General features: G+C 41.3%; 1 protein-coding gene across 2 annotated transcripts in view; it reads left to right on the top strand.

The window, feature by feature from the left end:
- ATXN10 (ataxin 10) overlaps nucleotides 1-6,270 on the top strand; it is a 190,076-nt gene extending 183,806 nt beyond the window's left edge. The window contains exons 14-15 of one of the 2 annotated variants that reach the window (XR_011502527.1): nucleotides 4,249-4,500; nucleotides 4,980-5,306. Coding sequence is in view for 1 of the 2 variants with exons in the window: in XM_044777897.2 (XP_044633832.2) it covers nucleotides 4,313-4,500; nucleotides 4,980-4,982 (191 nt within the window). In the remaining variant the exon portion in view is untranslated. Of the gene's footprint in view, nucleotides 1-4,248; nucleotides 4,501-4,979 lie in introns of both variants that reach the window. The other variant, XM_044777897.2, reaches the window with a different exon arrangement.
- Nucleotides 6,271-12,784: the final 6,514 nt, after the last annotated feature.

The raw sequence follows: 12,784 nt of genomic DNA, 5'->3' as shown, positions 1-12,784 counted from the left end.
AGACCTTAGACAGTAGTACTAAAATATTCTCCCTAGAAATAGGAATAAATTAGAGGGCCTTTGTGTAGTAGTATAGACAGTGTAAACCCCAAAATGTTGGTGCTCACTTAGGGTGGAGGTGCAGAGCGAACCTTTCATGTCTCCCTGAGAAAAGTGTACGGCGGAACGTGGCATTCTCACTTGATGACATCCTCCCAAAGAGGAAGTAAGGTTAAGTTCGCTTACAACATAGAAAATGTGAAGTAAACCTTTAACTGAAAAGGATAGGTTTGTTCATTTGTTATTTCTGCTTTTCAAGATACTGAAAAGGAGTTGATTCCAATGTGGTGGTGTGGCCGTGCTTCTCCCAGCCCCTGCCACTCTCTCCATTTACCCGTCTTTTTGCCCTTAGAATACCAATTTTGGAAGAAGACAAAAATGCTTTTTCTGCATTGGACTTCAGTGCTTCTATCAGGCTGTCCATTTGGTGGCTATGCCAAGAATCTACTCCTTGTGAAATTCTTGACTATCACATTTTGTTCCTGAAGTCATGCTGGCCCAGCTGGGAAAAATGCCTGTGCCTGGGTGAGGTGCTTGGGCACATGTGGGTCTGCTCCTCAGGGGAGTTGTCATTAATCTCGTTCTCTTCTGTGGTCCTCTTTTCCTATATATACAATGGGGATCATGTAAGTTTTTCTACAGAAATTAGCAACCAAACACTTTAAGGGTGAGACGCTATTAAAATACCGTAACAGTATTTTCACAGAATGTGATAGTTGCCTCCCCTAGATGAACATGATTACAATCCGCCCTTTCATCCATCCACGTGGGATTTCTCCTGGTGTTTTGTTGTCATGGACCTCTTATTTACACAGTCCAGCTTCCTTGCCTAGGTTGCATTTATATTGGTTTACTTTCATCTAATCTCTCAACCCTGCAAAGCCCTGAGTCAGGAAACCACACCAAGAACAAAAAGGAAGAGCACAGCCTGTGTGGGTCACTGCAGTGCCACCACGGCCCCACCCACAGAGTGCCTGGGAGATAGCGTTGACTTCTTCAGACATCCAGCAAACATTTCCCAGCACCATGCTTGAAGCAGAGGACAGAGGGGTGAATAAGACATCAGACTTGCTTATGAGGAGTTCACAGGGTGTTAGGGAAGACATAAATATAAATAATGTCAGCAGACACATATCGATAATCCACTTTGTGTCAGGAACTAGACTCGTGCTGGGGATGTAGAGATGAATTAGGCATAGTTCCTGCCCTTGAGAAGCTCACAGACACGTAAACAGATGAGTACAGTGCCATGTGATGAGAACTATTAGAAAAAGAGAATGCTTTGGAAACACAGCAGGTGTGCCTAACTTAAGCAGGTGACAAGGGCTAGCTAGCACAGTGCAGGAAGGCTTCCAGGAGGAGGTAGAGTTTAGCTGTCTTGACGAATAAGTATGCCCTATGAGAAGGGAAGGGGCAGGTGAGGGTGGGGCGTGTCCCACGTCAGGGTCTCACATCTGGAAAGACAGAGATGACACCCAGCGTTATGATGTTGCTGGAGCCTCAGATGCAAATGGCACTTGGCAAGAGAGGTCTGTGGGGACCATTTGGCAGAATCTCGTTTGCCCTGTAACCGAGACAGTTTGATAATGTGAAGCTCTGGATGATGGTTCTTTCCTCCAGAGGCATTCTGCACGTGCAGCTGGCAGTGACAAGGCTGGCATCAGATTCCTTGATTACCGAGCCAGCCAACTGTCCAATTTTCAGGAGCTCTCAATGCATTTATGAGAATTTCTCTTTTCCTACTTTCAGTCATATTGAAGTGAATAACCAGGAAGCTTCAGAAAGAAGACACATTTTGCTTCTGTCCTTTAGCATTAGGGAGTTATACACATGAACTAAAATTCTACAGTCTTATACATTTTCTTGCCTAAATTTACTCCTCAAATGTTTGCTCCTCCAGTCAGTTCTCATGATCACTGCCTCCCCCTTTTCTTAGAAAAAGTGAGGAAGTGAGTTCGTGTAATGATGATGTCATTCCGAATGAAAAATTAGTTGCAGAAAATGACTCGTTGTCAGAAAATCATTTTCTGCAACTAATTTTTCATCCGGAATGAAATTTTCATCCAAAATTCACTAACATGTTGCAAATTTTCCTCAACCTGGGATCATTATTTTTATTCTCTATACTAGCACAAAGTGGGGGTTCAGTGCTTGTGGAAAAGAGGGAGAAATTCAAATTTAGGTTTTATTCATTTGAATATTTATATAGATTCTGTCTCTAGAAAAGAAATACAGCCTTATAAAGGACCTGGGCTTTATCATGAAAGGAAGGCAGATAAATGGCAAAATGAGAACATTTTTTCCTCACCCAAGTCCTAGACTAGTTATAGAATCACCGTTAGCTGGGCAACAGCAGTGCCTATTCTGTGCCATCTGGGAAAGGTTAGTCATTTATACCACCAGTGGTTTTGATGATAAACCTCCAAAGACCGCCGGGTCATTCACTTGATGAACGTTTGCGTGTCCTTTTCTGAGTCTCGGTCCCTGTGCTGGAGGAGCTGAGGGAGGCATGCCAGCGGGCAGCCAGGGCCAGAGCGGAGTTAAGTCCATGACTGGGGAAGCACAGGGACCCTGGCCTGCTGGGGGGAGCCAGGAAGGCCTTGTCAGGATTTCAGACCAGCTGGGAGTGTACTGGAGGGACAACGGAGCAGCCTTTTGCAACCCCAGCAAACAGGTCCTGAACATAAAACCGCCCATGTTTGCTGTCTTTCAGTCATCTAACTTTAGTGGACAGGCTCATTTTTTACTGTTTTCCTTTGAGGTTATTGAGCTAGGAAAATAGTTTTATTCACTTTCTTTCCCAAATACGGTAAGAAAGAACCACAGGCTTGATGCATGTTGAAGCGTTTCTCTGTGGCTTCCTGCCTCAGGTTGAGGGAGCTGGAAATGTCCTGGCACCAGCCTCGCGCTGGCTGGGAACCTGGTTGGGATCAGAAGTGTTGACTCTCAGCTAAAGACTTGAGACCTTTTGGGGGCACAGATGCCACTATCCTGCATCAGAAATGCCTGTGTGGGAAACATCTGGTACTCAGGGGAAGGATTTGTTTTGCCTGCTCCCTTCCTTCTGATTGTGGGCAGGAAGGCCTCTTTGCATTGGAAAAGGTGTTTTCTTCCACTTTGTTGGTCCCTCTGGACCGATAGAGAGTGCTGGGCCCACTGTTCTTGGCTTCTTTTATGTGTCCCTGGATGCAACGCTGAAGACTGACCCTTACAGCAGCTTTTATGACCTTTGATAGAAAGATGTATAGTAGCAATTTAATGCTTTCGTGAGGTTTACACAGGTCTTGGTACTAAATAAAACACCTCAGTAAATAACTCCGTGATTCTATCTTTTTTATAAGTTGTCTTCTGTCTGCTGTGAAGGACGCTGTGCAGAACATTTAAAAGTAGGGCCAGGGCTGGGGCCGGCCCTGTGACCCAGTGGTTGAGTTTGCACACTCTGCTTCGGCGGTCCAGGGTTTTGCCAGTTCAAATCCTGGGTCAGACAGGGCACCACTCATCAGGCCATGCTGAGGTGGCATCCCACATGCCACAACTAGAAGGACCCACAAGTAAAAATACACAACTGTGTACCGGAGGGCTTTGGGGAGAAAAAGGAAAAATAAAATCTTAAAAAAAAATTTTTTTTTAAATAGGGTCAGGGCACAAGAAGGCAGTGAGGATGAGCTGCCTTCTCAAGAGCACGAGCATTCAGATTAACAGAGCCAGTTCTTCAGAGTCTGTCTCGCTTCACCATAAAATGCAGACGGAGGGGAATGCCATGGTGGCTCCTAGGAAACAGTTCTTGTTTATAACCCGGCTTACTTTACACAAGATGATTTCCTTGTCTGATTCTAGCCTGGCATCTTTGTGACCTCCTTTATCTTACTCTTATTCTTTCCTTGATGACTCGGTAACAGAATTATCCACTGTGTGCGTACGCATGTGTACGCTTGTGTTCATAAGCCTCAGATGTGGCTACTCTAAGCCTTTGCTTCCTCCTTCATTCTTTTAACAAATCCTGGTTGAGTTCCTCTGGGTGCCGGTTGGCCAGTTGCTGAATGTCACACACACACACACACACACACGGGATGTACGCATGCATGTGTGTGTATTTTATCTTTTTAATTATTTCCCGCTTTGGGTGCATAGTCATAGCACACACTCAAGAAGACTTGTGAGTTGAGTCTAGCTTTCCAGTGTTGCTGTGCTCCTCTCCTCTCTCTCCAGTAATGTTCATGGAAAGTTCTAAAACAGGGAAGTCTGCTGGCAGATTCCTTCACTCTGGTTCCAGTTCTGACCCAGTGGGTGGTGTACGCCGTCCGAAACCTTACAGAAGACAATAGTCAAAACCAAGATTTGATTGCAAAGATGGAGGAGCAGGGGCAGGCAGACGCATCTCTACTTAAAAAAATGGGTTTTGAAGTTGAAAAGAGGGGTGACAAGCTGATTCTGAAATCGACAAATGACACCCCTCCACTGGTGAGTGTGCTGGCATGAGCTGTAATTCCTTTCACCTTGTAGATGGCGATTCCCCCTGCCCCATTATCTTGGACATGACAAGGTTCTTTCGTAAGAACATGAATGGGAGCATTTTGCCTTCTAAAGTGGCAAAGAAAGCTCTAAATTTAATTGCAAATAATTCTTTGTTTAGGCATTATGCTACCATTTTCTAAGAAGAGTTAAACTTTCAGTCTTGTTCTAGGGGAGAAATATAAAATCATACCAAAATTTTTATGTGGTCTGAACGTTTCTGACAGGAATGAGATTTTCTTTAAAGATAGCTTAATGTTGACTGCAATAAAAAGAACGTAAAACGTCTTGTATAATATTGAATGAGTTGTTTCAGGTTTCACTCAGTTATTTCTCACCATTAACCAAAATCCTCTCTATTTTTTTTCCTTTGATGATTCTTGTAAATAGATGTTATATCTGCAATTTTGTTTCTTTTTTCTTCTTAGTGAATAACTCTCCAGACAAATATCTGAATTTTTGGAATCTGTTTCATGGATTTTTCATCTTCTGCAGTATGTGAAATTGCAAGTGTTTGAAGATTTATTAAGTACAAATTCAGGAAAACATGAATCTTTTAGATAATAGAGTTAAATGCATATAAGCTTAAAAGTGAAAGTACGTGAGTATTCTGTTGTTTCTTTGCTTTAGAAACGTAACTGTCTGGTTTGCCTTTGTCCCTATGGATACACTGTGCGTTTAAGTAATATATTGTACTTACTGTGGCAGCAGATAATAAATTCTTCTCGTTGAGGGCACATCCCTTATTTGGCAAAGACTTGGATGTTTGCTTGGATTCCATTTGCTCCTTCAGATGGCAAGTCAGCTTCGTTCCTTTTTATTTGCCTCTTCTCATTGGGTTTTCTGAACTCTGGCAGGCAGTTGAAGTAGTTTCTCACTGTGATTAATTCTAGCGATCTTCTTTTCACCCCTTCTGCCTTTCCAAAACATTGACAAGACTCATTTCCAGTTAATTAATTCGAGAGATGCTGAAGAATAGGGAGCTCTCCCTCTTTATTTTACGTCCTGGGCTATGTTGTCACCGAGCCCTGTCCCTTTGGAATGTAGCAGGGAGTGAGATGGAGAGAACATGTGGGCAATTAACTCTTCTCATTCCAAATCGTCCTAGAACTAGACTTCCCAAGCCTGCGTCTTACCACCTTCGTGCCTCTGTGAAAGGAGAAGGAGTAATATAGGGTCACCTCTTTGCAGGGCCACAGCATGGAAGCTACATCCCTGTCTCCTTCAGTTTAGAAAGCACCAGTCTGTGAAGGCACACCACTCGGTTTTGGCCGTGGCTTCACTGGCGTTGCAAAAGTAGCTTTGGGCAGCAAGAGTTAATTTGACCTATGTCTGTCTGTCTCTCTGTCTCTCTCTCTCTCTCCCCCCTCACTCATTAGAAATAGAACTGGAGTAAGTGAGCACTAAAATCTTTGTAACCACCCAGATCGTTAATATAATCAACAGACACTCTAGTGGGAGGCCATATTGTGAATGCTTTGAAACACTATTTTCTTGAACAGCCATGTTAGTAAACTAAAACTTCTAGAGATTTTGCACAGTTCGTGTTGAACCTTCCAAAATAAAAAGAGCAAAAACCCAACCAGAAGTTATACAGAAATACTGATTGTTGCAAAGTAAAGTGCTTCTGAGTTTTTTGTAAAGCTTACTTCAATTGCTTTGTGAAAACAGCTTAAGCGTGTTAAGAATGAAATAAAAGTTTTCCCATGTGCTACCTAATGTACTCTATATAACTCTGAAGAAATGTCAGCTTCTAGGATTTTGGTAATCTATGAATAACACTTTTTCTCTCATTTATGACATTCCATCAGTAAAGAAGCCATTGCAAAATTTAAAATGCACAAAGAAGTCATTCTCTTCTGGAACACAAAGAGTTAAAATCCTATTCTCTAAAAAGAAGCCAGGCCAAAGGAAAAAAATCAGTGGGAGTCCCTTTTTCCTTTTAACAAGTTTGCAATAGACACTTCTTTTTTCCTCTCTCAATGGATGTATGCACACCAGTGGAATCACACAAACATGTCGATATAAGCCATGTAATAACAAACACCAATAAATAAAAGAGAGCCTTGTGAGGATACAGAATAGGGTAATGGTTATGTGTTTCCTAGATAGGAAATGTGGGGCTCGCATAGTGAAAACATGCTGATGGCTGCATTGTGGCGGCTTTTGATGCCTTGGATAGATTAATTCTTGAGCACAACAGCTCCCCTGTCCTCTCCCAGTGGACCTGGAGCTTCTGAGAAGCTTGTTTTACAGGCTGCAGAGGATTAAGTCACCACCTCAGTCAGTCATTGAGAAGAAAAAAAAGGCAGGCAAGCCTTACAAAATTTGTAAAGAGAAAGAATGGTCACAGCAAGGTTTGTGACCATATTATTGCTTTCAAGAGCAGACTGACAAAGCAGTTCAGTTTTTTAGCCAGCTTCATTTTAAAAGATAGTGGGAAAGGCTTTTCTGCTTGACATTGAGTCCAAATATTTGCAGAATGATTTTTTTTTAATACCATAACAATGGATGTTAGTATTTGAAAAATATTTGTTTCTCAATTTTAGTAATACACTATTAGAATTTGTCCATATTTTATATATATATATGTCCATGTTAATTTATGTCATGGGATTTTGTTTTGGGAAGCTAATATTGAGGTGCACTTTTTGTTCAGTAACTTCTGAATCCAACCGCAGGGCTGTGGGAACTACTGGAAGATGTCCATTTTCCAAAATGGGATCTAGAGAAATGACTGAAGTCATCTGGGCTACCAGTTAGTAAATTTTAAATCAAAAACTAATATTTTATATACATGTATCTTATGTCCACTGTCTTCTGAAGGCATTGATTATGTTGCTCTTATAAAAATGCCTGGGATATAAATGTTATTTAAATAATTTTTCGTTATCCTTGAGTGAATAAACAAAGATGTTAGAACAAAAACACCAGTGTTTGCAGGCGGAAGACTTTTTAAAAGTATAGAGTCCATCACCAGTAAGTTCTGCACAGAAAGGAATCAGTTTTTGTATGAGAGGCAGTAAAATTAAGACAGAATTTTAAAATGCAGAAAAGTTGAGGAAGAACCTTAACATTTAAAATCTTTTACAAAACCAGTCCTTTGGAGGAAAAAGCCCTCTCAGTGCTGTCCAAGGTTCTGATCGTTTCAGCTACAGTGGCCGTATATGGAAAATCCATTTTAAAACCTTGTTTTCAAAATTCATATTTTTTCTTGCATTTGTATGATGTAATATCTGTTTTTTTCTTCCATGCACATTTTTATATAGTATATTTGCATTTTTTAAGTCAAATCTCATTTAGGTGATATTTTACAATGTGAATTTGATTTATCATCTACAATATATATGAATTTTAAAGGTAAATTTTTTCTGTAAATATAGCAATTATGGTGTTAACTCATTGACCACTTTCCTCATCATAACCAGAGACAATTATGTCAATGGAAAAGACTTTTTGAAGGTTTTGGTAATTGTTTATTTTTGCTTAAATTGAAACCTTAAATTAGGAACTTTCTGTTCAGTGCTTCTTTTGGTTTAAACAGCATAGTATACAGTCTTCATTTACACACAAGGTTGTACGCTGCTTATTTTACGTCAGTCAGGCAAGAGCCTCCCTGATGTTTTATAGCATGGATAGAATTTTGACCCCTGCTTTGCAGAACATGGTGGTTGAGAGTGTAAACTCTGAAGCAGGTGCCCGGGTTCCAGTCCCCCCTCTTTCACCTGTATAACTTCGGGCAGACGCCGTGAGCTCTGTGCCTGCATTTCCTCGTCACTAAAATGGGGCTCCTGATACCGTCAACCTCTAGGAGTGGTAAGCACCCACTAGTGCTAGTTATTGCTGCTAGAACATGCATCTTTAAGCCCTTAATACTTCACTGTGAGGATATCTGATGGAAGTGCATGGAAATTGCATCTGTCTCCTGTTTCTCCTGTCACCACAGTGCTGGACATAGAATAGTATGTCTAGTGACTGCCACTTGAGGGTGTTCTCACCCCAGTCTGCACAAGGGTTATGGTCATCATGTGGTGCTCCATCCTCCCTTAGTGAATGATAAAATTAGCAGACAAAAGTAATCAGTAAGGATATTAAAGATTTGATCAATGCACTTAGTGGAGTTGACTCTATTTGACAGGTATAGAACACCGCCCCCAAGAACTGCAGAATACACATTCTTCTAAAGTATACATGCAACCGGGGACCAACAGTGATCCTTCTGCTGTGTCCTAAGACACATCTCAACAAATTCCAAAGGATTGAAATCATACGTAGTATGTTCTGACACTAGTACAATTAAGCTACATATCAACACCAAAAAGATAACCAGAAAATCCCCGCAACTTTAGAAATTACACAGTATATTTCTTAATTACCTAAGGGTCAAAACAAAGAAATGGAAATTAGAAAATATTTCTAACTGAATGTTAATGAAATCCCGCATATCACATTTGTGGGCTATAGCTAAAGCTACTCTTAGATGGAGATTTATTACCTTAAATGCATATGTGAGAAAAGAAGGCAGACAACCAACACCGTAAACATTCATCTTAAGTTGTTACGGAAAGGAACCCACAACCGAAGGGAAGATAAAAGAAGGAATAAATATGAGAGCAGAGCATAGTTAAACAGGAAACATATAAAAAAAGTAAAGCCAAAAATTGGTTCTTTGAAAAATGTATTAAATTGGTAAAGCTGTGGTGAGGTTAATGAATAACAAAGAGCACCCAGGGGCCAGCATAGTGGTTAGTTTGCATGCTCCACTTTGGGGCTCGCGGGTTCAGATCCCTGGCATGGACCTATGCACTGCTCATCGAGCCATGCTGTGGCAGCGTCTCACATACAAAATAGAGACAGACTGGCACAGATGTTAGCTCAGCGACAATCTTCCTCACCAAAAAAAAAAGCACCCAGAAAGTCATTATCACTACAGTTTTCATGGACATTAAAAGTCCATAAAAGGGGCCAGCCCCATGGCTGAGTGGTTAAGTTCATGTGCTCCGCTGCAGCAGCCCAGGGTTTTGCTGGTTTGGATCCTGGGTGCAGACATGGCACCACTCATCAGGCCACGCTGAGGTGGCATCACACATAGCACAACCAGAAGGACCTGCAACCAGAATATACAGCTATTTACTGGGAGGCTTTGGGGAGAGGAAGGGAAAAAAGAAGATTGGCAACAGATGTTCAGGTGCCATTGTTTAAAAAAAAGAAAGTCCATGAAAGAATATTGTGAATATATTATGCTAGTAAATTTGAGCTTGTAGATGACATAGACAAATTCCTGGAGGGGAAAAAAAGCAGAAAACACACAAAATAAAATTTTATAATATTTTAAATACTTAATCTTTAAAACTTCCACAGAGAAAACTCCAGACTTGCATAGCTTCAGCAACAAATTTTACCAACATTTTAGCAAGAAATACTGCTATTCCCACACAAACTCTCCCAGAAAAAGAGGGAACACTTCACAGCTCACTTTATGTGGCCAGCATAACCTTACTGTCAAAACTTGAAAAGTTTATTAGAAGAAAGGAAAAGTCAAGGCCAATCTCATGTGTGAACATCGATCCAAAGATCCTGAACACCTTGTTAACAAACCATGTTTTAGGGATGGGAGAGCAGCATAATGTTTTTTAAAAGTCAGTAAACATCATCACATTAACAAATTAAAACAAAATAATGTCATGCAGAAAGTTTACAATAAAATTCAACATCCAATCATGATATTAATAGAAACTCTTAGCAAATTAGGAATAGGAGGGAAGTTCCTCATTCCGATAAAGAGTATCTACTAAAACTCCTACAGCAAATGTCAGACTTGATGAAGAAATGTTGAAGATTTTCCTTTTGACATTAAGAGTAAGGCAAGGTTAGTCACAATTCACTTACATTCGCTCTTATGTTGGAAAGGTGACATAGCCAATGAAATAGATCAAAAAAGGAGGTAGAAGGGTAATAATTGGAAAGGAACTCGGACAATAGGATTGTGTATGTAGCTAATGTAGAAAAAGTCCATGCATAAAATGTTAAGAGTGAATAAATGAATATAGCTACATTACTGAATACGAGGTTAATATACAAAAGTTCATTGAATTTTCTACATACCAGCAATGAGGATTTAGAAAATAAAATTTTTTAATAAATTCTAAAATGTATAACAAAATGCAAAAGGCCAAGAATAGCCAAGACACTCTCTGAAAGAAGAACAAGATGGATATGAAAACTGGTAAAAGCAGGATTAATTAAAACAGTATTGTAATGATACAAGGATAGATAAATAGACCAAAGAAGAGGAGAGGCCAGAGACAGACCCTCGTATATGGACACTTGAGATATTTTAAAAGGTGGCACTCAGAGCGTGGGGAAAGGGTGATCTTTTCAACAAACCCTGCTGAGACCATGGAATATCTGTAGCGTAAAGGAAACTGGACCCTACCTTGAACCATATAAAAGTGTCAATTCCTAGGTGAATTGTAAATCTGAATGTGAAAAGCAAAATGCTAAAACTTCCAGAAAATAGTCTTACAACCTTAGATAGGGGAATAAGATTTCTTACCTACATTACGAAAGCTGTTAAAATGGACTTGACTAAAAATTAAAGAGTCACCATTAAGAGAGTGAAAAGGCAATGGGAGACAACATTTGAAACGTAATTGACAAAGGATTCATATCCCAAATATATAGAGAATGCCTGCATATCAGATAAAATGTTGGGGAAATGGGCACAAGTCTTGAACAGACACTCCACACAAATACACATGTGAAAAGGTACTTAATCTCATTAGTAACCAAGGAAATGCAAATTAAAACCACAAGGAAATGCCACTGCTACCCACCAGAATAGCTAAAAATACAAAGACCAGTAATACATGTGTGTGTTGTTGGTGAGGATGTGGAGCAGACAGAACTCAAACTGCTGGTGGAATAAATTGGCAGAACCCTAAAACCACTTTGGGAAACAATTTGACATTATCTGCTGAATTTGAAGGTAAGCATATAGTATGACCCAGCAATTCCACTGCAAGGTTTTTACCTAACAAAAATATATGCATAGGTGAACCCAAAGACACACATGAGACCTAAATGTTCAGAGCATTATTTGTGGTAGCCAGGAAGTGAAGGCAGCGCAGTGATGCCGCAGGTGGCGGGAGACTCGTGGCGTGAGACTACAGCAGTAGTCTCTGTACTGTAGCCGCACTCACAGGGATGGGGTTCACGGTGTCGAGTGGAAGAAGCTACCCACAGATGGTTACTGTGTGACTCTAAAGTCCATAAACAGATTACACTGGAAGTAAGGATAGTGGTTATCTATGGGGAAGAGGGAGGGGGTGGTTATGTGGGTATGTTCGCCTGATAGTTCATTGAGCCGTACATTTAGATTTTGTGTCCTTTCCTCCATGTGTTTTACATTTCACAGTAAGGGTTAAATAAAAATTTTCACATGCTCACCTGGGTGCGAGTTGAGCTGCTGTACAAAGACACCCCAAAATATAGCAGCCCAAGAAGAGTGAAGCTTACTCTTCACATAATAGCCTCTGGCCCGTTACTAGAGGCAGATGGGCAAGCTGGCGGAGGGTACCGAGAGCCCTCGGGGTGAGCAGGAGCCCGGTGCTTCTCTTTCTTGTTGCTTTGCCATCTCCTAGGGTGCCACCTTTGTGTGCACAATTGAAGTTGTCTATTTTCCTGCCTTTGGGAAGAAGGAAAGAGCAAAGGGCAAGCAGTTTCCTTTGAAGGGAGTGGTCTGGACTTGGCACACATCTCCTACTCACGTTCTGTTGGTGAGAATTCAGCCCCATGGCCACTTCTAGTCCTAAGTGAAACTGGGCCATGCAGGCTCTAGTTGGGTGGCCATGTGCCCCACTCAGAGTGCGAGTGGTCCCTGACCACAGGAAGGAAGGAGAGTGAGTGGTGGGGACAGTTAGGATCTGCCACAACACCCAGAGAGCTGTGACCGTCAAGCTCTGCCTGGTTGCTGTGGGGGAGGAATGTAATCTTACTGCCCCTCCTTTCCAGTGTTCCCAGCTGCTGTGCAGACTGTCTTGCTGCCCCTCCCCCCCTTTGTGCAGGCCAAGGGTGTTTCAGCAGATATTCTTGGCTTAAATGACCAAAAGGGTAAGGAAACTTGAGGATACGTGCAATACTATGCCTGGAGAAAGTGCCAGGGGTTAGAGCCGAAGGAGCCAACCCATCACCAGATTCTCGAGCTGGGTGTGATGAGAACAGGAGGTGAAAG

This window comes from Equus asinus, chromosome 4 (genome assembly GCF_041296235.1).
Source record: "Equus asinus isolate D_3611 breed Donkey chromosome 4, EquAss-T2T_v2, whole genome shotgun sequence".
Lineage (NCBI taxonomy): Eukaryota > Metazoa > Chordata > Mammalia > Perissodactyla > Equidae > Equus > Equus asinus.
Note: the sequence above shows the minus strand (reverse complement) of the source record. Positions and strands in the feature narration are given on the sequence as shown.